Source organism: Sorex araneus, chromosome 8 (genome assembly GCF_027595985.1).
Source record: "Sorex araneus isolate mSorAra2 chromosome 8, mSorAra2.pri, whole genome shotgun sequence".
Taxonomy (NCBI): Eukaryota; Metazoa; Chordata; class Mammalia; order Eulipotyphla; family Soricidae; genus Sorex; species Sorex araneus.
The window spans coordinates 56,106,686-56,131,825 of NC_073309.1; the positions used below are offsets into that span (position 1 = coordinate 56,106,686).

Genomic DNA, 25,140 nt, shown 5'->3' on the forward strand with positions numbered 1-25,140 from the left:
AAGCCCTGCAATGCTCCCCAGGAGGAAGTGTGCTTGCTTTATGCAGAACCTTCTAGAAAGCTGTGCACGGATGGAGAAGGGGTTAAGGGCTGCTGCAGAAGGAAAGGTGGGGGTGGCCCAGACTGACTCAATGGTTTTCACGGGAGCACACAGCCAGGTGCAGGCCGCCCACAGAGTAGGCAGCGCCAGGGAAGTGCGAGGGCCCTGATGAGCCATGGGCACCATCATGTGTGGCGGGGTCAGGTGGCGTTACTGAGTACTCCGCGGCCCACAGGGGTCCAGGCGTGGGCATGGGAACACCATTCACAACTGGCGCAGGGGCCCTGCTGGAAGTGGCCATGACCTTTCTGGCTCCAGTCCCCAGCTCACCTGAAACTCAGTGACTTCCCAGGAGGCCTGGGGGCTGCCACCTTTTCGGAACAAAGCGCAGACGTCACCCCTCCTTGCAAGTGTACCCCCTCCCCAACCGGACCCCATAACTTCTTTCCCAATAATATGCTCCCGCCTCAGCACAGAACTCAGGAGTGAGTTCTGAGCTAGGCGAGGCTCCTGGAGACCCCTGGCTCACGGTCCTCCTCCTGATGGGGGTCTTGGCACTTGTGGGTACCAGAACGGCGCTGCCATATGGCTGCACTGAGGGCAAAATGCCCAGGTGCTTGTCACTTCCACAGGGCTCAGGGGACCATACAGGGTGCCGAGGATGGAACTCGGTCACATGGAAGGCCAGTGCCCTAATCACAGTGTGGAGCCCTGCCCCCATCCGGGGCAGCAGTAACCACCATCCCTCTGTGACCCAGGGGGTGGGCCAGCCCGCAGGGGCGACTTGGGGCATCTTGTTTCCCCAAAGCCAAGAACCACGAATAGCAGGGGCAGTCGACAGTGCCTTTTATTGACCCCGCCCCCCCTTCTGCGGGGCGCTTGGCGCAGGGTCTAGTGCTGCTCCTCAGTCCTCAGCTACCCCAAACACAGGAGTATAGACTGGGGTTCCCGCGAGAAGGAGCGGGTCAGAGGCAGTAGGGCTATGAGAGTACTCTAGAAGGCAAGCCCCCCCCCCTTTCCTTCCCTGGGAGGGGGGGTGTTTCCTCTCTGGCTCCGTGGCCAGGTGGCCCTGTCTCTGTCACTTCAGCTCCCGCGGCCTCTTGCAGGGCCAGGGCGGGAGACGCCATGGCTGAGACGACGGTGGGGCCCGTAGCACCCCTCTGTCCGCCTCCCGATTTCTGGGGCTGTGCCACCAGTGGCTCCTGCCAAGCCCGAGGGGCCCGGTGCCCCCCCGGGCCCCGCCACCCCTACCGGGCCTCCCCACCTCGACACTCGCTGCAGCGGCCCGCGGCAGCGTCGTCATCCTCGTGGCCATGGCCGGCCGGGTAGAAGCTCTGTCCGCAGTGGCTGCAGACGGAGGGCGTGCCCACGGCGTGGCTGCGCTTGTGCCGGCGTAGCGCCGCGCCCTGGACGAAGCCCTCGCCGCACTCCACGCAGATGTGCGCCGGCTCCTCGCCCCCCGCCCCAGCGCCGTCCCCATGCTGGGCGCGCTGGTGGGTGCCAAGTGCGGCCGCATGCCCGAAGCCCTTCCCGCACTCCAGGCACACGTAGGGCTTGGGGGCCGGCGCGCGGCGCGAGCGGGGTCCGGGCGCCCTGGCCCCCGCGACCGCCATGCCCGCGGCCCCTGCGGCCCCCTCACCTGGCGCGCCTACCACGATGATGCCCTCACCGTCGCCCACCGGGATGGCGAGTTCGCCGTCGGCCGCCGTGGCTGCCTCCTCGGGTGCCTTTGCGCGGCGCACGCTGGCTGCCAGCACCTTGGCCGCCACCCCGGGCCCCGACAGCTCGGGGTGCAGCCGCAGGTGGCGCGCCAGGCTCTTGGGCTGGCTAAAGCCGCGGCCACAGCGCGGGCACACAAACGGCTTGAGGCCGCTGTGCGAGCGCCGGTGCTTGGCCAGGCTCTTGCTCTGCGTGAAGCTGCGACCGCAGTCGGGGCAGGCGTAGGGCTTCTCGCCTGTGTGGATGCGCTGGTGCTGCATGAGGTTGGAGCTCCAGCTGAAGCGTTTGCCACACTCAGAGCAGGCGTAGGGCTTCTCCCCCGTGTGGATGCGCCGGTGCTGCACCAGGTGCGAGCTCTGGGAGAAGGTCTTGCCGCAGTCACTGCAGGCGTTGGGCCGCTCGCCCGTGTGCGTGCGCTGGTGCCGTGTCAATTTGGACCAGTGGCTGAAACTCTTGCCACACTCGTTGCAGATGTAGGGGGCAGGTGGGCGTGGCCGGGGTGGAGGGCCCGCAGTGGGCGCCGACGGGGCTGGGGACAGCTTGGTGGGGGGCCAAGTGGGGACGTCATCGTCATCCATGATGAGGATGTCCACTGTTGGTGGGGTAGGGGGAGAGGGAAGGCAGGGCGGCTCAGGCCAGGCTTTGGTTCTGGGGGCGCGCCACCAGCAAGCCTGCCCCAAGTGCACAATGACCCTTCGGGACCATCTCAGCTCCCTCCCAGGACTGGCTGCCCGGCAAGGCCCCACCTACACAAGCACGCCCTGGAGAGGGGACCGCAGGCTCCTCCCCCGCACCCTGGCCCCAGTGCAGACTCCCCAGAAAGGCTCAGGAAGTCCGCCAGGGATCCCCAGGGCAGACACTGGGATCTTCAGAGCTAACATAGAGCCTGGAGTGAGGGGTCACAGCAAGCTGGGGAGCCCATTAGCACACTTGATCCCCAGCCACGGGGGCCAGGCAAGGCCTGCCGATTACAGGGTGAGCACTGCAGCAGACTGTGGAAGGAGCTAACTGGGTCTCACTGTGCAGTGCTCCATTAAGAAAATGTTTTGTCTTCCTGTCTGCAGGGTCACATGGTGCCAGGGCCATGGGGTTCTGAGCCAACATGGAGTGGCCTGGACATCACTGCTTCCAGTGGGCAAAGCTGGAGCCCCACCTTGTGGAGTCTGAAGCCTGGAAGGGCCTGTGGGCACCCACGTGTGCCCCAGTCTGGCAGTGCTCCGGGGTGTCAGGCAGGCCTGGTAAAGTCCCACACCTTAAGGACACGGTGTGTCTGGCCCCATGATGAGGCCTTGTTGTCTTTTCTGTCCATTTGGGGCCATGCTCCCCTCCCATTGGGCCACTCTGGAATCGCGTGTGGCTCTTGCCGATCAAACATTGAAGCACTTGGGAGTTTTCCTTAGAACGTCTTGGGGGCAACACGGGCAGCCAAAGAGCCCCAAGAGGAGAGGAGTGTGGGAGGTAAGAGGGTGGTGGGCACACCCCAGTCTCAGGGGCAGGGCTGTAGATTCCCATGCATCCCCTCTGGGTGTCACCCTGATACAACCAGGGCTGCTCACTTCCCTAAACACACACCACTCCTCCTCATCCGTTTCACCCAGCCACACCTCACCTGGGTTCTCATGACTGGCCATCTGCTGGTCCTCTGAGTCCAGCGGCCCCGGTGACCAGGCCTCCTCCCGAAGCTCCATGTCTGGGTCCCTGCAGAGGGGCAGGATGGAGCTGACGAGCGCCATGGCACAGCAGCAAGCACTGAGAGGCATGGGGCACAGCCCTGGCCAGACCCCAGCTTCGCGCCCCTTTCCCACTGTGAGGGCTCCCCTGTGCAGCCATGCCAAATGCTGCAGCACCTCCCCGTGGACAGGTGGCCTGCAAGTCTCATACTCAAGTGCATTTTTCTTTTTATTGTTTTGTTTTTGGGCCACACCTGGCGGTGCTTGGGGGACCATGTGGGATGCCAGGGATCTAACCCAGGGTTGGCCCCACACAAGGCAACCCTCCCACTGTACTATCACTGTGACTCCTCAAGCAGTTTTGTTTGGCTATTGGGCCACATCCGGTGGGACTCGGGGGACCCTCCAAGGTGCTGGGACAGAACCTGATTCAGCCGCAGGCAAGGCAAGTGCCCGCCCCACTGTCCTGTCTCTCCGGGCCCTGGCATGGCTCATGCATTACCTTTCTTTTATGGGTGGGACTCAGCCCTGAAAGGGGGCATCTGCTGAGGTGACCAACATTTGCTCTGAGCACCACAAATCCAGCCTGTGGACCCTGAACCCGAAAACAGTCATACACATGCAGTTCCTAGAAAGATGTCTGTCCCGTGGGGTGCAGGAGAATAGAGGGGAGGGGGAACACACGACGACTCGCGTGTGGGAGAGTGGGGGCATGGCAGCAGCCTCCTTCCGTCCTCCCAGGGCCTCTAGCCACGGGCCCTGGCCCAGCAGCACTTCCTGACCAGAGAACTGCTGATGCCTGGGTTTCCGCAGGAGTCAGGAAGAGGGCTGGGCCGGCTCTGGGGTGGGGACAGAAAACGAGACCCTGGGGTGAGCACTTGCAGGAAACGTGCCCGTGGCCCCGGCTGGGACGGGCGGGCATCATCTCTTTCCTGTACTGCCCACTGCCTCCAGGGCCCCACACCCACCAGTACCCCCAGTCTTGACCTTCGGGCAGACAGGTGTTCAGGTACTTGGGGAGCCCAGGGCTGGCCACAGGCGGTTCCTCAGGTTCAAATGGGCACACTTGAGGTGGAGCTGGCACCTGTGCCTGCAGGCCCTGAACCACCAGGAGAGGCCCCCAAGTCTTCCTTTAAGGGCCCCTTACATGCCTAGCCTGGTGCAAGGCCCTAAGGCAACCCGGCCCTTGGTGAGGGAAGAGGGCAGGGTAGGGGTCCAGCTCCAAGAGTCATGAGGTGACATGCTGATCTCCCTCTGCGGCTGGGGAGCCCAAGGACACCCCAAAAGAAAGTCCCCACAGAGAGGAACAGGCCCAGCCGTGAGGGGTGTTGGAGAAGCCCCCAAGGAACAAGACCCGGGTGAGACTGAGAGAGGGAGTCCAGGAACAGTTGGGGTAAGGCTACAGACTGGGGTCAGCAGGTCCTCTGCCCTTAGACCCGTCCCCTCCCCAGTCAAGGCTGTCTACAGAAACCACTCTACTCGGCCTGCACCCCAAGATGCTTCGCAGTGACAGGCAGTGCTGTTCCGGGTGCAGGCCAACTGTCCATCTCCTTCTGAATCCATGGCTCCAAGAAGTGTGGGGACGTGGGGAGGTTTGGGATGTGAGGGGGCGGGGTGGAGCTATACTGGGATTCTTGGTGGTGGAATATGAGCACTGGTGAAGGGATGGGTATTCGAGCATTGTATAACTGAGATTTAAACCTGAAAACTTTGTAACTTTGTAACTTTCCACAATAAAAAATTAAAAAATTAAAAAAAAAAAAAAAAAAAGAAGTGTGGGGACCCGCAGCGGCTTGGCAGGAGCCTAACCTCTGATTTCCGGTTGTGTGGGCTTTTTTTTTTTTTTTTTTTTGCTTTTTGGGTCTCACCCAGCGATGCACAGGGGTTACTCCTGGCTTTGCACTCAGGAGTTACTCCTGGCGGTGCTCAGGGGACCATATGGGATGCTGGGGATCGAACCCGGGTCGGCCGCGTGCAAGGCAAACGCCCTACCTGCTGTGCTATCGCTCCAGCCCCGTGTGGGCTTTTTTGAAGGGGTCACACTGGCAGTGCTGGGGGTCTACGTGTGGGGCTGGTGGGTGACACGCCTGCAGACCAGGAAGCAGGCTGAGGCCCAGACTTGATTCCCAGCACAGCACAGTCCTCTGAGCACTGACTCAGGAGTACACCTTGAGCACCACCAGGTGTGGCTCAAAAACAAAAAAAGAGGTTAGTCAAGGGTTCCGAGAAACATGGCAAGGGTGCCTGCGGGGCTGGAGAGGGCAGTGGGCAGAGCACTGGCCTTGCTGGTCACTATCCCAGGTCAATCCTCAACACCTATCTGGACCCCTGGAGCTTGCCCGGCATGATCCCTGAGCACAGAGCCAGGAGTCAACCCTGAACACTAATAGGTGTGGTCAAATACCAAAAGCAAAAATACAAAACAAAGCAAAATGGGCCAGAGCAATAGTACAGTACATTTGCCTTGCACACGGCTGACCTAGGTTCAATCCCAGCATCCCATATGGTCTTCCGAGTACCACCAGGAATGATTCCTGAGTGTAGAAACAGGAGTAACCTCTGAGCATCACCGGGTGTGACCCAAAAAGCCAAAAAAAAAAAAAAACAACCCAAAAAACAAAAAAACAAACAAAGCAAAACAAAACCCCCTGCTTATGGCATGTGATCCAGGCTTCCCCCACTCCCTCACCCCCTCTCATTCACCCCTACCCTGCCTGTCTCAGCAACCCAGCTGGTCCCCTCTGCCCGCCAAAGGGCCCGTGCACCCTGACCCACCAATGCCCTGCACGCCAATTAGCTGTACACGAGCCACAGGGCAGGCTGCTTATTAAGACCGAGACAAATTATTGTTATTATTGTTGTTATTAGCTCCCGCCCACCTATTCTGGATGCCTGCCCACCAATTATCCTGGCTTTCTTCTCCTGCCAATCTCCCCACCTCCCCCCCACCGCCCGCTGTACCTTCAATGTCTGAGTAGCCATGCTCTCCCAGACTACTTGCCCCTGTAGAGTCCCAGGCAGGAGGCTCCGCGCCCAGCCCTCCCACTCTCCCCCTTCTCCTCTCAGGGTGGGTGCAAAGGGTTAAATTAGAAAGAGAGGTCTAGCTCAGCAGGGAGGGCACGTGCCTTTCATGTGGCTGGCTTGGGTTCAATCCCCAGCACCCATATGGTCCCCCGAACACCACCAGGAGTGATTCCCAAGTGTGGAGCCAGGAGTAACCCCTGTGCATGGTAGGGCATGACCCCAAAACCAAAACAAAAAGAAATTTGAATGAGGAACAGGGCAGGCAGGGGTCTAGCAAAATGTCACAGGGGTCCTCACCTGCTCAGTCTCCAAGAGTCTGAGGATACAGGCGCCCAGGAAAGCGCACTGCAGGGATTTCTGCCCATGGCTCTGACCCCCCTTTCTCCCCTTCCCCCTCCTTCCCAGAGCTGGCAGGGGCCACCCTGGTTGGTGCCTCTCCCGCACACACGTGCTGTGGCCCCATGGTTCGAGAAGGCTGGGTGGGCATAGAGCTGGGGCCCCCACACAGCAGCCCTTGCAGCCACAGCAGGAACAGGCACAGGCACTGGCGAGTTCTCGGTGCTAAGGGGGACCTCCATGAGGCCAAGTAGCAGAGGAGCCCCTCAGCACTCTCATCTCAGTCCCCTCAGGGCACATCACGGACCCCCAGCCTGCACCCTTCTCACCTTCCCCATGCTCCCCCAAACCACCCACCCAGCATGTCACACCACACTTGCACGTCTGTTCTCACGTACCTGTCACACCATCACAAACACCCATCAGACACACACCTACCTGTCACACTCACCCCATCACATTGCCCACCTCATACACACCTGTTCTCACACCAGGTGCTCACCTAACTCGCCTTATCTAACCGCACTATTCTGGGGTGCCCCTCACTGCTTCTATTGCCCCTCGGGGCCCAGACTCCCACCCCCAGGGTCTGCAGTCTCAGCCCAAGGTGGTGAGTGGGAAGGGGGTGCCCCGGGGGCTGCTCCAGCAGATGAACAGCCCTGCCATCCTCCTTGTCCTTCCTTACCCAGCGCCTGAGCACCTCAGGTCTGTGCCCCACCACCCCACTAGGCCCCTCTGAGGACCCAGCACACGCCTCACACATGCTTCCTTCCCTGGCACCACACAGTGCCCGGTGCACCCAGCCTGAACCCCAAGGGAAGTCCCCCCACACCGCCCCAAAACTGTGCTCCCAAAACTGTGCTAGAAGCTGGCCTTTGCAGCCACACCCCTCCCACTCTGGAAGGGTCCCCTCCCACCCAGAGCCCAGGCAGCACCTGCTGTGTTCCAGGGGTGCAAGCCTGCAAGTCATGTCTGGGCACATGTCCCTCATGGTCAGATGCTGGGGAACTAAGGGCTAGCCTGTACCTCCCCTGGCTCGGGCTGTTCTGGGCATCCCCAGTCCTGTGGGGGAGAGGGCTGATAGAGTCCCGACCCTCCCGGCACCCGAGCGCCATGACCCCGTGCCCCGGGGAGGGTGCGGCAAAGGCAGGGGGTAGGAGGAAGGAGAAGTGGCAGGTCCAAGGTCACAAGCCAAGAGTCACTCGTGCACCCCAACCTGCACAACAGGGGCAAACTAGGGCTGTCCACCCCCAGCGGCCACCGCCCGTGCACGTGTGGAGGGGGACGACACCCAGAGGTCACCGGTCACGCTGGGCCACCAGGCGGCAGCGCCAAAGTCGGCGTGGGGCCCGCCTCTGGTGCCCCACCCGGGTGGGACTGGAGGGCGGCCAGGAGGAAGCAGCAGGCGGGAGTTGGCGCTGGGGATGACCCCAAGCTCTCGGGCAAAGGGGCCCCGCTGAGTCTCGCACATACGGCTTAGGCTTAGGGGCGATAAGCGGATCCAAGCGTCCGGGCGCAGAAAGGGGCGCCCCGAGCCCCGGGGCGGGGACTGTGCGGGCTCTGTGCAAGACGGCCCGAGACCCGGGAGCGGCACTTTCTTGCACGACCCCCGCATCGGAGTGTCCGACACGTGTCCGGGCGACCGTCCCGGGCCCGCCCGACCTTGTTCTGGCCGCACCAGCCACGGGAGAATGAATGAGCCACGCATTGCGCGGACAGCCCGGGGCCCCGAACGGGGAGGTGGTCGGGGCCGCCGCTTCCAGTGAGGCCCGCACGGACCCCTCCCCCCACTGGGGCCTCAACTTCCCCCTGAGTCGCCAGCACTTCCGGCCATGCCCGCAGAGGGCAGCAGCGGGTCCCGCCCCCCAGTCCCGAATCCGAGCCCCCGGCGCCGCGCGCTCCCGGCACCGCGCACGCGCACTCCAATTCTCCCGCGTCAGCGGCCGCGCGCCCACTCACGCCCCCCCGGCGGCGCGCACGCGCACTGGCCGCCAGTCGCGCTCGCTCAGCGCCGCCCGCCCTCCCGCCCCCCGCCCGCAGCCCGGCCCCCGAGCGCGGCCCCTGCCTCGGCGCGCGCCCCCAGCCCTGCGCCCCGCTCACCTCCTAGGTCCCGGGGCCGCCGTGCCACACTCCTCCTCCTCGTCCTCCCTTGCGGATGGTGGCAGCGGCGGCAGCGGCGACTCAGACCCTGGGGTCAGGGGGACGGGCGCCCAGGCCGGAAGTGACCTTCCCGGCCGCTTCCGCCCGCGCCGCTCCCCCTTCCTCGCTCCCCCTCCGGCCGCCGCCCCGTCCTCGCCGCTCTAGGAAGGAATCACCGCCGCCCCCGGGCCGCCGCCCCCCGGGCTCTATGATGCGCCGCGGGCGCCACACGGTGCCACTTCCGGACGCCTCTAGGACCGCGGTCCTCCGACAGCGCTCTATGGCGCCGCGCGCCGAGGGGCTCGGGCCCCGCCCCTCCAGGCCGGGCGGCGCGGGCCGGCCCGTTAGGCGGCGACTTCCGGCGTGTGCGCCTGCGCGCTCCCGTCGGGCCGCTTCGCGCGTGGGGCCGCGAAGCTGCCGTTGTCACTGTCTCCGCGCGCCCAGGGCTGCCGTGCGAGTCGTGGAGACGAGGGAGGGTCCGGAGCCGCGGGCGTCTCCCGCACCGGCCCCCAAAGTGCTGTCTTAGAACCTGCCGAGGAGGGGTTTGCAGGTCGGGCGCGAGCCCAGGCTGGTCCCCCCCCACCACCGATACTGGGCGAAGGTCACGCTTGCGGCCTCTGTCCTAGGGTATTTATCCTTTGTCCGAGGAGCCCCCAGCGCCGAGAACCAGGTCTCGGGCCGAAGCGGGGTGCCCAGTGGGTGCCCACGAGGTAGGGGGTCTGAGGTTTTCGGAGCGCTAGCTAGGAGCTGGGGCGCGCATTTGTTTTAGTGGGCTGGCCCCTGCCTGGGGCCGGCCTTGGACTTCCCAGATGCACTCGAGGCTTCCTGTCTGGCCTTTTGCTCCCCCGTTCTGGAACGGACCCAGCACTCGCAGTCAACAAGAGGCACGCCGTGTCGGAGCCGCTTTCACAGGCTTGACTGAGGGAGGATAGGTGACCGCGCTGGCCCGGTAAGCTCTCAGCACAGACGCCGGTGACCGCTCAACCCCGTGCAGGTCCTGGTCCCGCGGCCCGCACCAGCCTCTGCCCCTGGGCGCGCGCTCAGTCGCCGGTGCATGTGCGGGGTCTCACGCGCCTTTTGCACGAGAAGTGCAGCCACCAGAGCTTCGGAGACGCCCAGGTGTAGCCCAGCGCGTGCAGAGGGACTCAAAGGCACTTTGCGCTCCCTGGCGCACAGACCTCAGGATGTGCCGCCAGCACAGACAGCGAAGCGAACGTAAGCAAGGCGCCAGGGCATAGAACTAGTTCCACCGACCCAGTGAACCCCAGGACTGCCCATTACGAAGAGCCAAGAGCCAGGCAGGATCCTCAGGCCGTTCCAGGCCCAGCCTAGCCTCACCTTGTGAATGCTGTAACCCAAAAGCAAAATATTTTCTGATAATCTTTTGAGGTCATTTACCCTCCCCCACACACACAGTCTGCCACAGAACGGCCGCCCCCGCCCTCTGCAGGTAGATTACCTGAGCCAACTTTCCTTCCCTTCTGCACAGCCTAAGGGGAACTGCTTTCCACCTGCTGAGTGCCCCCACCCCCAGACTGCGCAATTCACCCAGTGAGACCTTTAAAGGGAATTCTTGCCTTGCACACTGCTGACCTGGGTTTGATCTTTAGCACTACATGTGGTTGGCTTTCCAACTCCCACCAGGAGCAATCTCTGAGCACAGAGTTTGGAGTAATTCCTGAGCACCGCCAGGTGTGCACTCCAAAGGGAGGGGGGGAATAACACTCAATTGACATTTTGTCAAAATTTTCCGTGGCAACTGTGGGATCCAAAGCAGCCTTTGGGGCTGAGGAATGTAGAACTCACCCCAAACCTTCCTTCAAAACAGACTGCAGTGTCCAAAGGGTTTTAGAGCAAGGTGTTAGGCGCCCTCGCTGCTGCATTGCTGGGAAGCTTCACCAGGACTCTTTGAAGTCAGGAGCCTGCTGTGAGGGCCAAGTGAGGTCTTGCTTGCAGAAGCCTCGCCTGCCTAGATAACAGCCTCACTGTCATCATGGCCTACTGGGTCCCTGTCATTCTGCCCCAGAAACCCCAAGCTCTGCATACAGACCTGGCTCAGGCTGGGAGTAAAGGGGGGCATGATGGTTAAGGGTGCAGCCCCAGAGCCATTGCTGACCCCCATCGGCTTCTCCCTCCCACAGATAGGCACTGCTGTTAGTGGGCAGCCCCCAGGCACAAGGGAGTCGAACATGCGAGATTCTCATGGTTGCAAGACTAACCATGGGAGGGGCTGGAGCGATTACACAGCTGGTAGGACATTTGCCTTGCATGCAGCCAACCCAGGTTCGATTCCCAGCATTCCATATGGTCCCCTGAGCACTGCCAGGGGTGATTCCTGAGTGCAGAGCAATGCAGGAGTAACCCCTGTGCATTGCCACGTGTGACCCAAAAAGCAAAAAAAAAAAAAGACTAACTATGGGACAAGCACTCTGTCACCAAGGCTGTGTCTGACCCTTATCTCCTGTCCCATGCCCATCTCCCGAGTCCAAGTCCCCCAACCTCGAGTGCTCCTTATCCCTGGGGAAGCTATGGGACATGCAGCACATTGATGGGGGACTTTGTTTCTCCTTCAATGTAAAAGCATCTTAGGGCCAGAGTGATAGTACAGCCAGTAGGGCAGTTTGATCCCCAACATCCCATATGGTCCCCCAAGCACCGCCAGGAATAATTTCAGGAGTAAACCCTGGGCATTGCCAGTGTGACCCAAAAAGACAAAAATAAACAAATAAAAGTGTCCTGGTTCTGGGCCAGTTCTGTCTCAATGGGTTGTAGTATATGCTTTGCATTTAGGACCCCCGACTTTGATTCCCAACACCACAGGGTCCCCTGAGCAGCTCTGGATGTAGTCCCAAGATCAAGAAAAATTGTGATACTTATCCCCCCACCCCATTATTAATAGAACTGCAAATAAAACCATGTTCTTTACTATGATTATAGTTTGCTTGATCTGGCAATTCTGTGTAGAGGACCGTGGATGGGTTGTCTGACTTAACCTACACTTTTCTTCAGTGACTCAAGGAGTCCAGTTCCCAGGAAGTCAGTCATAAACAGCTAGGGATGGACTGCATGAGACAGAAACACAGTTAAAACAGGAAGGGGGAACTTTGTGTAACAACCAAATAAATTTAGGTATTTATACCTCTAGTAGTGGCTTGACCCAGAAGCTCAAAAATTACAGGGGTGGGGCTGGAGCGATAGCACAGCGGGTAAGGCAGTTGCCTTGCACTCGGCCAACCCAGGTTCTATTCCCAGCATCCCATATGGTCCCCCAAGCACTGCCAGGAGTAATTCCTGAGTGCAGAGCCAGGAGTAACCCCTGTGCATCGCTGGGTGTGACCCAAAAAGCAAAAAAAAAAAAAAAAAGTTAAAAAAAATTACAGGGCTTGGGCTCCCAGGTCTTTTGGCTCTGCTTGCTTCATTTGTGTTTTACCAGAGGCATCCTCAGGAAGGTGAGAGACTACAGAAGTTTACAACCCACCCTCACCTCTTAAAAGTTCCCTCTGAGGGGCTGGAGCAATAGTACAGTGAACAATAGTAATGGCATCTGCCTTGCATGCAGCTGACCTGGGTTTGATTTCCAGTGTCCCATATGGTCTCTTATGCACCACCAGTAGTAATTCCTGAGCATCGCTGAGTGTGGCCCAAAAAAGAAAAAAAAGTTGCCCGGGGAAGGTGCAGTTTCTCTCATGGGTCCCTAGGAATGGCCCATTCTGTATCGTTGGCTCTAACCATTCAAGGGGCGCGGGGGTGGGGGGGGAGTGGAGGAAGATGAGAGAAAGTTCTGATTGACCAGTGCCCTAATGACCTGCGGGATCCCCAGCTCTGGAAGTAAAGCCATGGCTCCACAGAGAAGCCTGGGGCCAGAGACAAGTGAGCTGCAGTGGGACCCTTGGTGCTGAGGAGGGGGCCGTCGAGCAAGCCATTGAGCACCCAGTACCTTCCACTTAGCAGCAACAGTGATCCAGGCCCTTCTTTCTCTGACCCCACTTCATCCCCGAATGAACCCTATCCCTTCACTGCTTCTGTACCCCAGCAGGGGGCTGCCCAGCCACTAGCCTTAGGCTCACAGGCTGGGGGACTGGGACCAGTGCGCTCTGGAAGGGTCATCTCTCCTATAAGGGAATGAACCCCACTTTTGTACCACCTCATAACACCTCATGGGCCCTGAGCCTTTCAAGGGGGTGGGGTGTAGGGCACATCCATTAGAAACCTTAATTCTACCACGTGGTTTTGGGCCCCAGGGCATCTGCTGAGCAGGAATCAACCCTCCTCCAGCATACAAAGCTTGCGCCCCCAACCCCACGGAGGAACAGTGAAAACTCCAGCATGCCTTCCTTCCTTAAATGAAATAAAACCCCCTCTGTAAGACAGAATTAGATCCGTTTCCTGCTTCCTCTTCTCTAAAACTTGACACCCTGTAAGAGAGAAATGCTGCAAACAAACCTCAGGTTGAAAGCACCTCAGATAACCCTGCAGTGAGGAGGGCTGCATCCTGCGGAACCGCAGCCAACATGGGGCCAGAGGGCATGCGGCCTCGAAGGTGCTAGCCTTGCACACAACCAACCTGAGCTCCAGTTCGAGTTTGATCCCCCGCATCCCATAGGGTCCCCTCTGCAGGAGTGAATCCTGAACACCGCCCACCCCGTGTGGAAGAAGGAAAGAGGAAAGGAAGGGAGAGTTAATCTGAACTGCCCAGTTCAAGCACGACCTTCTTTGGCAAGGACAGAGCTTTCAAGACCCTGAGAGGATTAAGGAGGGTTATGAATAAACAAGCAATAAAACTGCGGCCTTTCCAGCCTGGCAGGTGATGGCTGACATCCTTTTCCTTTTGACCACCCATTCTGCTCAGACACGGGACAGAGGGTTCCACATGTGCCCATGGGGGCCCCTGGCCTCTGGGCTCCCTGGTGCCATGGCTTCACTGGGACAGAGGGAAGGGTTTCCAAAAAGGTCAGTCACTTGGCACAGAGATCCAGGGCTTACATACTGGCAGGAGTAGGTATCAGGGGCCTAGACCCAAAATTCATAATTAGCAAAAAGGGGCTGGAGAGCGCGCTCATAGGCTGAGTGCCAATCCTGGTAGGGAGCAGCCCTCTGTATCTGTTCATCATTCATCTTGGGTGCTGGCTACCTCACCATGCCCTGGAGGAGCCTCTGAAGCCCCACCAGGAGGAAGACTTAATTATTATTTGGGGCAATAATTACAGCTCTGCAGGGGAAGGGCTGCACGCTGCAGGAATCCTGCCCTGGGGGCGTGGGAAGCTGGTGCACATGCTCCTCCCTCAGCTCTTGCACTCCGGATGAGAGAGCTCCAATTTGGGTATGGGGGTGGCTTGGGAAAGAAAGTCTTAGGTGGTGGCCTTTGGTCACTGAGGATTCTGGGTAGTACTAGGTGGAAAATAGCGAGAACTGGTTCTCACTGGGCTTTACTGTGTCCTGTGCACTGCACAGACCTCTGAACCTGGGGCCACCCGGTGTTAGCAGGGCCTATGGTTCAACATGTGATCACATGTGGTCACAGGAGAGCTCCCCAGCACACACACCACCCTCTGAGCATGTTCACATACACACACAATGTGCACATACACACCTTCACATACACAACACGCAAACATACAACACACACAAAGTCATACACACACATCCCATCCCATTTCACCCCCTGGGGTGCCCACAGTTTGGAGGCTGGGAGCTCGGGCCTGTGGTCTCTCCTGCCCTGAACCTATAGGTAGGATGGGGTGCTATTGGCTACCCCCTGTTGAAGGCAGTGCCCTTATATCCCCCTTCACCTTTCACTGGCCAGGATGCCATCACTCCTGCTCCCAGCAAGTGTCATGACCAGTGTTGATCCTGGTCCCCCAGACCCTCTCTGTATCCTAGACTGCAGGACACACGCTGATCTGGGGTGGATACGGTGGATCCCACCAACATCCCGGGCTGTCAGGATCAAAATCCAGGAATCAGGAATTGACCTGGGCTCTGGGGTCAGACCACCTGAGTGCCCCCTGCCCTCATCGCTGAGTGCATGGCAGAGATGTACTCAGGAACCACAACCCCTGCATTTGGCCAGGAAAGTTCTTCAGTGGGAGACACAGTAGGGGTGTATGTGGGGAAGGGCGCAACCAGCTCCAATCCCTAGGGCCATATAAGGTCCCTGAAACACTATCAGGGACCACTTGAGCACAGAGTCAGGAAGCCTATGAACCCTCCTGGAGTGGTCACTCCCCCCTGAATCAGGCCAGTTAAGCAGGCAGGTCTGAGGGGCTGAGAAGAGGGGGGTATGTGGTACAGGAGTGCAACACAGCACCCTGCCCTGTAATGTGCCACTGCTCAAGCCACATCCTTGCCTAAGAGAGGTCCCCATGATTTGTTTGGGGGGAAGGCTACTCCCAGTCTATTTGAGGGTTGCTTCCGGTAATGCTAGAGTGATCCTGAGTCCCTCCTGTCTACACTCGGTTGACTTATGCACGGACATTCAGACTCATTCAAACCATGAAGTATCTCCATCTGGACCAGGCCCCAGTCCGAGTGTGGTGGTAAGTAGTGGCACAGGCAATAGTTCACCTCCCCTCTGGCTGCCGCCCAAGGTTTGGGGCAGGGCAGTGCAGGCCCACGCCCTCTGATGTTCGAGAGGTTACTGGAGGAGTCCAAGTGGAGGAGCCCAGAGTGCCCCAGGGCCCAACAGGCTGGAGCAGAGGACTAGCTTCAGGGAGCTTCGAGGAGCTGCACCGGTGGGGGCGCAAGGGGCTCAGGTTCCAACTCTCACTGGGGCCCTGCAGAACCCAGGGGCAAGTTTTCCCCCCTCCCCCCCCCCCCGCGCGACTCAAAGACTGCCAGGCGTTCACAGGGTCTCACTGTGACCATGCCCCCGCAGATGTGAAAACCTTAGGTTATCATTATTATTTTTTTTTTTTGTTTTGGGGCCACATTCAGCAGTGCTCGGGGGATGTGAGGAATGGGGAAATAGCATCCGCTCCGGCCGCATGCAAGGCAAAGGCCCTCTCCCCTGTCCTATCGCTGCAGGCGGGCCCCCTTCCGTTTAAGTTTGTATTATCTGACTTGGGGGTCACACCGGGCAGTGTGAGGCTCGGCTTGGTGCCTCCTACGTGAAAAGCCTGTGCTCAGCCTGCGGGCTTGCTTCTTCTTCCTTTATATGTCGCAGCGCGGATCAAACTTATGCTTCATGTGCATGCTCCCTTTTTCCGAAGTGGGGAGGCTGAGACTCCCCATCCGGATCGCAGGAGTGGAAACTGAGCCCGGAAACGGTGCGCGAAAAGCGCGTTTACCTCCCACCTCTCTTCTGCCTGAGGCAGCGGACAGAAAGCCCTGAGAGGTCTCTAGGCTGACGTCTTCCCCTCAAGCGTTCAGAAACCAGGTTTCCCAGCAGACTGGGCGGGCTCTCCTCTAGCACTCGCGCCCCAGACCCCCGCGAGACTGCTGGGAATGTCCGAGCCTCGCGCTCGGGAGGCCCAATGGGCAGCGGCTGCGCCTCAGCTGCTCTCGGGAAATGTAGTTCTGGTGCTGGAGAATGCTAGAGCCAATGGGAAGAAGCCTCATGCCGCGGTGCCTCCTGGGAAGTGTAGTTCCGTTTGCGACGGGAGCCGAGGGAGGAGACGGAGACGAGAAATCTGGGGAGGTTTGTGGAGCAGAACGAACATCCGGGTGTCCGGGAGTGCGGCCAGGAGGGGGACCGAGGAACTTGGCGCACAGCCTGCCGGGGCATGGAGTCCCGCTGAGTCTTGTACGCATGTGCGAGGCGTCGAGGCGGCTTGGGGGGACCTCGCCTGGGAGAGTGAGGTGAGCAAGGGGAGAAAGGCGAGAAGGATGGGGCGGTGGGTAAGCTTTGGGGAGGGGGCGCTGGAGGCGGAAGAGGTCGGGGTGGGGGACGGGAAGGGCCTGGGGTGCAGGGGCGATGGGGGAAGGTTGAGAAGTGGGAAGGTTGTGGTGGGAGCGGAGGAAGCGGGGATTTGGGAAGTGGGGGGTGCCCAGCAGGGGCGAGCTGGGCCGCGGAGGCGTGATCGGCGAAATGGAGACCCCTTCGGGAAGGTTTGCTGGAAGGGCTGGGGACGGCCCCTATCCTGTCGCGCAGCCGGGTGCCCGGACTCGGGGCTGCAGCCGGCCCGTGCCTGCGCCCGTTCCGGCTGCCCAGCACTGGCATTCGCTGTACGAGACTCGCGGGTAGGAACAATCCTTCCCCGTCTCTCTCCAAGAAAGCGGGGAAGTGGGGGGCCTTCCACCTGTTGGCCTGTGGGAGGATCATGTCGGTTAAGGGGTGCAAATGTGTCAGTTCGATGTTTGCGGGTCTGAAGCTGCACCCCTGAAGCCCAGCGTCCTGCAGTTGGTGGCTTTTCCCAGCCTAAGGCTAGTTTCTGTTGTTTGTAGTTGGGAGCTGGGAACAGCCACTGAGCAGACTAGCTGGGATGAGGGGCTGCTGCCGGGCCTGGGGTTCTTCTCCCACCGCGCCCCCTGGCTTAGGTGCAGCTTCTCCCCGTCTTCTCTTTCATCCTGGGAGGTGGCGCTGTGAGTGTTTGAGGTGCCCTGGAGCCTTGTCCAAGAACCGCTAGGGGGCAGGGCGCGGTGGCTGGGGTAAATATTTGCCCCGCAGCTGAGATGCTCCCCCTCCTCTGCACTCTAGAGGCTGTACTGGGGACATAGTTGGGGAGTTCGCTCTGGCACCACTTTGGGTGAGGGCCCAGCTCGCACCTCCATGCTGCCAGTGTGGAGTGAGGGTGCCCTGAGGACAGGCTCGGAGCCCTCCTGGCTGGAGGGACTGCCCTTGGCCCTGTCTCCCAGAAGTGGAATTCAGAGGACGCACCTTACGCTCTGGGTCACACCTGCTTGCACACCCCTCTGAGTCCCAGAATGGGTGCACATGTGTGTGACCTTTGCGGGACTCCCCTGCAGCTCTGGACTCATCCCAGACTCGGGGGTGTGTGTGGGGGGAGGCATGTAAAGCAGGTGTCAGCCCTCGCAGTCCCCAGACTCTGTGCCACCATGCGGTGCACTATACCCAACTTACCTCAGTATGAGCCTGCACCACCTGGGGCTTGGGACCCATGAAGAACTCGAGCCCTGCACCCAGGATCTCACTGCAGACTCTGGAACACAGGCTCTGGGGACTCTGAAATTGTGTGCCTTTCCTGAGAGCCTGCCCATTCCATGCACTGGGGATCTGTGTCTTTGCCACTGGCTCTGTGTTTGGTCTAACTGGTCAGGGGGCCAGGCTGGACCTCCAGAGAGACAGTGAGTGGAAGGGACATTGAGCACACATTACCACAACACAGGGGCCAGTTCCTGGGGCCCCAGGGATGACATGGACAAAGGAAGCCCTGATTCCCTCAGGGCAGAAATAGTCTAGACTTCCTCTTCTGGCTGGTGACTTGAGCATGCTGGGTTCACCTGGATGTAAGCACTTCCTGGGGTTGGGGTGATCCCACTATGCAGAGGTAAGCATTGGTCCAACCCCTGCCCATCCCATTGGTCAGTGCCAGGTCTTGTGGGCTTCACAATGCTCCAGTGAAAACCCCAGCCAGAGGCCAGTGATTCTCCCACATCCTGGATTCAGCTCAGGGCCTGTGTTTGAGGGTGTATGGGAAAGGCAGGTGTAGAGCTGTGTGCGCATGTCAGAGGTTCCTCCCAGGACTGGCCCCAACTGCGCCCGAATAGGCAGAAAGGAACCACAGGGTTGATCTTGGGTTGGAAGTCTGATCCCACTGGCTGGTTCCACATTTGAGCTGCACTCAGCCTGAGCCCACCAGGGCTCATTGCTCACCTGGCACCCCCTCCCATTCCAGTGTCCCTGTGAGCAACTTTGGGGCGGGGCTGCCTGTTCCCACCTAATGAGGCCCTGTTCCTGGACTTGTTGTCCTTGTGCCCGAAGGTTCTGTTCTCTGGAAGGGAGAAGGGGAGATGCTTTGAGGTACTGGGAAGCTTTGTAAAGAGAAGAGAAGGGATGTGGAGAATATGCTGACCACCTGCTATGTCTCCTAACCTATCTGTGAGTCCCCAGGTCCTGGTAGTCTGTAGTCGCTTGAATACAGCCAGAGGCTCTCACTGGTCACTGAGACGCCCCACATAGATCTGGGGGCTGGAAGTTCGCCATCAAGTGCCAGTCAGGACGTCTCGGTGAGCTCCTCTCCAGACCTCGCCCCTCTATTTCTCTCTCCTGGCCCCGCCCCTCTATTCCTCTCCAAACCTCGCCCCTGTATTCCTCTCTCCTGGCCCCGCCCCTCTATAACTTGCTCCTGGCCCCGCCCCTCTATAACTTGCTTCTGGCCCCGCCCCTCTTCCTCTCTCTCCTGGCCCCGCCCCTCTATTCTTCTTCAGGCCTCTCCCTCTATTCCTCTCTCCTGGCCCTGCCTCTCTATTCCTCTCCTGCCCCGCCCCTCTATACCTTTCCCCTGGCCCCACCCCCCATTCCTCTCCTGGCCCCGCCCTTCTTTCCTGGCCCTCTGCTCTCAGCTCCCACCTCTCTGCTCCTGCTGTGCCTCTTCCTTCTCTTTGGCCCTGCTCCTCTCTTCCTGCTTTCTGGCCTGCCTCTCTAGCCCCGCCCCTCCAGTAACTCCCCTACCATTTCTGACCCCTGCTCCATTCTAGCCCTGCCTCTTTCTGGTCCTGTCCCACTCAGGCCCCTGGCCCTGCAGCTCTGGCTCCACCCCCCTGTCCTCCGGGCCTGGTGTGGACAAGGATCAGTGGGTGTCTTGCACTTCTAGGGTGCCCTGGCCAGTGAGACTGGATCCAACTCTCAACTCAGATGAGCTCAATCTCGTGCTGACAGTCCAGCTTGCCCGGGCACCCCAGTAGAGCACTGCAACTCTGAATTTGAGGGGACAAGTACGGAGGGGTCGGGTGGGTGTGGAGGAGCAGCCTGCGGACCGTTTGACGTGTGTCTAGACTGGGCACCCCACACCCAGCCCACACCTCCAGGCTGGAAAGAGCCACCCAAGATATGCCTGAGTCCCCTTTCTTCCTTAGCACTGTGGGGAAATCCCGCCCGCTTCCCAGGCACCTCTTGGGGTGTGGGCCCTGCCCCAGGAGCCCGTCTCACAACCAACTCCCCCCCCCCCCCGCAGGTGCTGCCAGCCACATGGAAGGTACGTCGCTGCCACCCCAGCCTGCCCCTGTGAAGCAGGAGGGCCAGGTGGATGAGGGCCTGGCGCTGGATTCACCCTGGCACCGCTTTCGCCACTTCCACCTGGGTGATGCGCCGGGACCACGGGAGGCACTGGGGCTGCTTCGAGCACTGTGCCGGGACTGGCTGCGGCCAGAACTGCGCACCAAGGAGCAGATGCTGGAGCTGCTGGTGCTGGAGCAGTTCCTGAGCGCTCTGCCTGCCGACGTGCAGTCCTGGGTGTGCAGCCGGCGGCCACAGAGCGGAGAGGAAGCCGTGGCCCTGCTGGAGGAGCTCTGGGTGAGCAGGGCCGCTTGCACTGTCCTACAGAGCTGCTGGGAGTGATAGTGGATTGGGAACCCACCACTGAGAAGCCCCTGCAAGGCCCCACCCAGACGGGACCATAACAAGCCGGGATGCAGGGACACCCCTCCAAAGGTTGAGGATGGGGGTACTGGGAAAGCTCAGGGTGGTTTGGTAGTGGGGATGGGGTGAGGAGAGATACACACTGCCTGTGGGACTCAAACCTGCCTCCCACACCTATTCTCCACGTTGTGATCACAATTAGGGGTTGTGCAGTGTTGCTGTGGCTAATATGGCAGATGCTGTGTGGAAACAGCTAAGCCTGGGTGCGTCTGGGGAGGTTTACCCTGCTCAGTGCACCAACAGAGGACACACATGTGTGCACATACGTGCCTGGTGTGTGCATACATGTGTATGCTGAGCCCATTTGCCTGGGCTGGGGCTGTTCGCACACATGCATGCATGCATGGTGGAACTCTGTCTGCATGCTGGTACAGGTGGGACTCAGACCCAGCCTCACATGGGCCACTGGACCTTCTTGGAGATGGCGCTGGCCTGAGCCAGTATTTGCTTCAAGTGCTTATTGGCAGCCTGCAGCTGGTGCAGTGCTTGGGCCCACAAGGCTGGAGACTGCCCCAAGGCCTCCTCAGGCAGTTCCTGCTGCACCTTTTTGTGCCTTCCCCACCCTGCTGTGGTTTGGGGTGCACGGTTTATAGAGCGCCCCGTGAAGGTAGCCACCACCACACCGTGAGCCCCATGACCCCCATGCCCACTGCTGTCCCATCCCAGAGTAACAGTAGTCCTGGGTCCCCTTGTTATCGAAAGCCTTGCAGTTCACCCTGCAGACATGGTGGAGCTGGCTCAGCTGGAAGGGGGGGGCATCGCTGTGGCGGGGGTCTCCCCATTGGAGGTGGCAGCCCCAGGATCCCAGGATGTAGGTGCCAAGGCTTCAGTGGACATCGATGTCTTTGACTCAGGGACCAGCAGTGAGGGTGCCTCGGGACGAGTCAGCCGACTCTGGGGTCAGCGTGGGAAAGGAAGAAGGCGGGATGATGCCCCTAGGTGAGCACCCCAACCCCACTCCCCTCTTCTGCCAAGCACGGGGCTCCATCCCCTTCATGCATGCATGGCCCGTGTCTTACCACAGTCCTGCCTGGCCAAGCATGGGTTTGCACAACTGAGTCGGGCAGTAAACATGCCCCTCTTTGTGGATCATGGTCTGGAGCTGAGGTGGACACAGCTGTGCCTCCTTGGTGTGGGGCATATGCTGGAGGCGCGCGTGGGCAGTGATAACCCCTGGAATGTTCTTGTTTTGGGGCCACACCCAGCAGGATTCAGGACCACTTCAGGCTCAGTGCTTGGAGGTGCTCCTGGTGACCCAGAGCCCTGTGGTGCCGGGCTGGAGCTGGGCCCCAGGCATGGCCATGCGCTCTCCTCACCAGCCAGCTAGCCCAGATGTACCTGTGAGTCAGCAGTCAGAGGCAGAGGTGGCTTTGCTCCTGAATCCTACAAGTTTGCAAACCCAGAGAAACAGGCTCATCTGCCCACATAGTTCATTCCTCTTGTGTTCCCCATTTGCCTGGATCCCCATCAGACCCTTACCCAAGCACCAGATAGCTCCCAGTCCCCCACCATCCTGCCCCCATTAACCCATTTCTGTACCTTCTCTCATGTGTGCCTGTTCCCCATGGTGCTCCCTGCCCACCCACTTGATGGTCCATCTGCCCTCTCAGCTATTCACCCTGCCACTCCATCTTCCAGAATTCTCCTGGCCCTTCACCCATCCATCTATTCATAACCACCGTTCAGGTAATTCACATAGGCACCATCTATCAACCCACTCATCCACCACCATCCATCTACCATCCATCTACCCACCCATCCATCCACATAACCATCAGTCCAACCCACCCACCCACCCACCATCCATGCATGTACCCTCTTTCATCCACCCTCCCCAGCCTTTCTCCATCAGTTTATTGGGCATTAACATGCGTAGGCGCTGCCCAGGACACAAAGGACAAGGGCGTGAGTCGCAACACTCCCTCTCTGCCCCACTCCTGTGCCACCTGGGCCCCTATCCAGCACCGCCAATGCCCCCTACCAACCCTGACCTGTACCTTTTGCCAGCAGGAGATGCAGTCGCGGGGGCTGAGGTGCCGGCGACAGCGGACGCCCAGCCCACGCGCCCTTACAAGCAGGAGCCAGGCAGCCCTCCGTTGGCACCCTGTCTGCCCGCCCTCCCCACCCTGCTGGCGGCCCCAGGCGCCACGGCCACGTCCTGCCCTGAGTGCGGCCAGACTGCACTGAAGCCCGCCCACCTGCTGCGCCCGCGGCAGAACCTCACGGCCGAGAAGCCTCACACTTGCCCTGAGTGCGGCAAAGCCTTCCGCCGCAAGGAGCACCTGCGGCGCCACCGTGGCACGCACCCTGGCGTGCCCCCCGCGGGCAGCCCCGCGCTGCGGCCGCTGGCGGTGCGCGAGAAACCGCACGCGTGTTGCGAGTGCGGGAAGGCCTTCTACTGGCGGGAGCACCTGGTGCGCCACCGCAAGACGCACTCCGGCGCACGCCCCTTCGCCTGCTGGCAGTGCGGCAAGGGCTTCGGGCGCCGCGAGCACGTGCTCCGACACCAGCGCATCCACGGCCGCGCAGCTGCCCCGGCCCCCGATGGAGGTGGCCCCTTCCCAGCCTGGCCCTTAGGCTAGCTGCGGCTGGCCCCTCCCCACCGCCCCGCGGGCCTGGCCACTCCCTGCTCTGTGCCTCCCAACACCCCTACGCCCGCGCCCCTGACCCCCTTCCCGCCCGCCTCTTCCAGTATCCCCTCACACCACTCTCCCTTCCTAGGGGTTTCTGCCTCCTGTGCGAATCTCACTTCTTCCTCTGTCCCGGGCTTCTGCCTCTCCTCTCTCTCCCCTTCACTTTTCCCTCCGGAGCCCAGAAGCGGAGCAGGAGAGCAGGCTTCAAGGGTTCAGAGGCACCTGAAGGGCCGCGTCTGGGTCCAGGGATCCCACAGACTTGCTCAGAGTGGGGGCTCCCTGCGTGGGGCCCACAGATCAAACCTGAGGGACTGAAGTACTGCTGTGCAGACACCCCAGGGGCCACGTGGCACCCACTCCCCTGCCTCAGGTGTCACTTTGTGTAGGTCACCCTGGGTCATCAGGATTCTTCAAGAGAGCTGGGATCAGAGGCTGAACTGTGACCCCAGAAGCAGGGCCATGGGGCTCTGCAAGGATGGGTGCAGGCACCCCCAATCCCACGGCCCAGGAACAGTACACACAGACTCAGACCCCCGCCATCATCACGTCCCCCACAACCCCTGTGGTTCCTATTACATAGATGGGGAAACCAAGATGCCTGCTCTCACCCCAGCTGGGCCTGTGCCAAGCCCCCACCCACATGGACTGTCACGGAGGGGCTGCCCCACACTCTCACCTATCTTGTGGATCCTTGTGGGGGTGCACTGCTGTGGCAGTGCAGAAATGACAGACATGAGGGTGCCTGTGCCTGTCCCAGAGCGCACTTGGCCACCCTACCTGCAGTTGCCCAGACGGGGATAAGGTCACTGGCTCCTTAGCAGGGTGCATGGCACACAGCAGAACTTGGAAGCCAGGTGACCAGTCGCCGTGTCAGCAGCTTGGGGTTACCTCTCAGCTCTCAGGGCAGACAGAGCTGAAGGGATGTTGGCCTTGGTGACCAGCCACCAGCTCCCAAACCCCACCCCCCGGCCCACTTTTTGAAGCCCCTTCCCAGAGGCTGGCAGAGAGGAGCTAAATAAAACCTCGCTCTGTTGTTGGTCTCTTTGTCTCAGCCACCACCAGCGCTGCTCATTACACACTCCTGGCTGTGCTAGGATCAAACCCAGGTGAGCTGTACTGTGCCCCCAGCCCAGGGGTCCTGGCCGTCAAACCCAGGCCAGCTTACTTATGCATGGCCCATGGGTGATTATTTTTGCAGAGAAAAGAGGGAGGCAGAGATAGTTCTGGGGCAGGTTTAGTGTCCTGCAGTGCTCTAGGGTCACGACTCTGCTGGGCCCAGCAGCTACATCACTGGGATCAATCCCCCCAAGTAGCTCAGAAAGCCCTAACTCTGCTGCAACTCCAGTTGGGGTTCTTCTGGGCAGTTCATTGAGCAGAGGGGCCACAGACTGCGGGTCTGGTGTGTCTGGTGTTCCTGTGCAGTCTTGTGTCCAGGATCCTCACTCCTGAGTGCTTGGGGATGGAGAGAATGGTTGTCTCTGCATGGTGAGGTGGCTGCTGTGAGACAGGGGTGTGTGTGTTGGGGGGGTGCAGTTGAGTGAGACAACTGATGCTAGGGCAATCCCCATGCAGCACCTTCTCATGGGGCTCCAGGAGAGGACTTACTGTCAGGGGGCTCTGGGCCCAGTTGGTGACCTGGTACAGCCTCGGAAGGACCAGACAGGACAGGGGCAGGAGATAGGGCATGTAGATGTGTACCAGATGTACCAGATGAGGCACCTACTGGTAATGAGTAATGTATTTAGGAATGGTGCAGGATAGTAACAGGTAGGGTGTGTGCTTGGCAGGCGGGAGGGCCGGGGCTGGCGCCAGCAGTGGCAAAAGTGACTGGGGCATGGCTGGGGAAGCCCCCAGCACCACCACTGAATGCAAAGAAGACCTGACTCAGTCCGTTTAAACCAATCAAACATGCTGTGTATTTGAGTGAGCTTCTGATGAAATAATAAAGATCACAGGAGAAAAAGCTGCCTTTCCAGCTTTGTTAGGAAAATGTTAAAAACTAACCAACACACAGTCGGGGAAAATAGCAACATAAGCCCATAAG

At 60.1% G+C, this 25,140-nt stretch overlaps 2 protein-coding genes across 5 annotated transcripts; one reads left to right on the top strand and one right to left on the bottom strand.

Moving 5' to 3' along the window:
• Positions 1–868: 868 nt before the first annotated feature.
• On the bottom strand, positions 869–10,515 carry ZNF787 (zinc finger protein 787). The gene is made up of 3 exons (XM_055145400.1): positions 8,889–10,515; positions 3,368–3,456; positions 869–2,350 (listed from the first exon to the last, which is right to left on the bottom strand). Exons 2-3 carry the CDS (start codon positions 3,444–3,446, stop codon positions 1,287–1,289), a joined length of 1,143 nt encoding a protein of 380 aa, XP_055001375.1. The 5' UTR covers positions 3,447–3,456; positions 8,889–10,515; the 3' UTR covers positions 869–1,286.
• Positions 10,516–16,523: 6,008 nt separating this feature from the next.
• Positions 16,524–24,129, top strand: ZNF444 (zinc finger protein 444). Of its 4 annotated transcripts, none has more exons than XM_055145403.1 (5): positions 16,524–16,763; positions 18,937–19,052; positions 20,000–20,337; positions 21,318–21,402; positions 22,471–24,129. In XM_055145403.1, exons 3-5 carry the CDS (start codon positions 20,014–20,016, stop codon positions 23,043–23,045), a joined length of 984 nt encoding a protein of 327 aa, XP_055001378.1. In that variant the 5' UTR covers positions 16,524–16,763; positions 18,937–19,052; positions 20,000–20,013; the 3' UTR covers positions 23,046–24,129. The 4 variants fall into 4 exon arrangements, with proteins under 4 accessions (XP_055001378.1, XP_055001376.1, XP_055001379.1 ...); XM_055145401.1 differs by having other exon boundaries at positions 16,524–16,724; XM_055145404.1 differs by having other exon boundaries at positions 16,526–16,724; positions 22,474–24,129.
• The last annotated feature ends 1,011 nt before the right edge of the window (positions 24,130–25,140 follow it).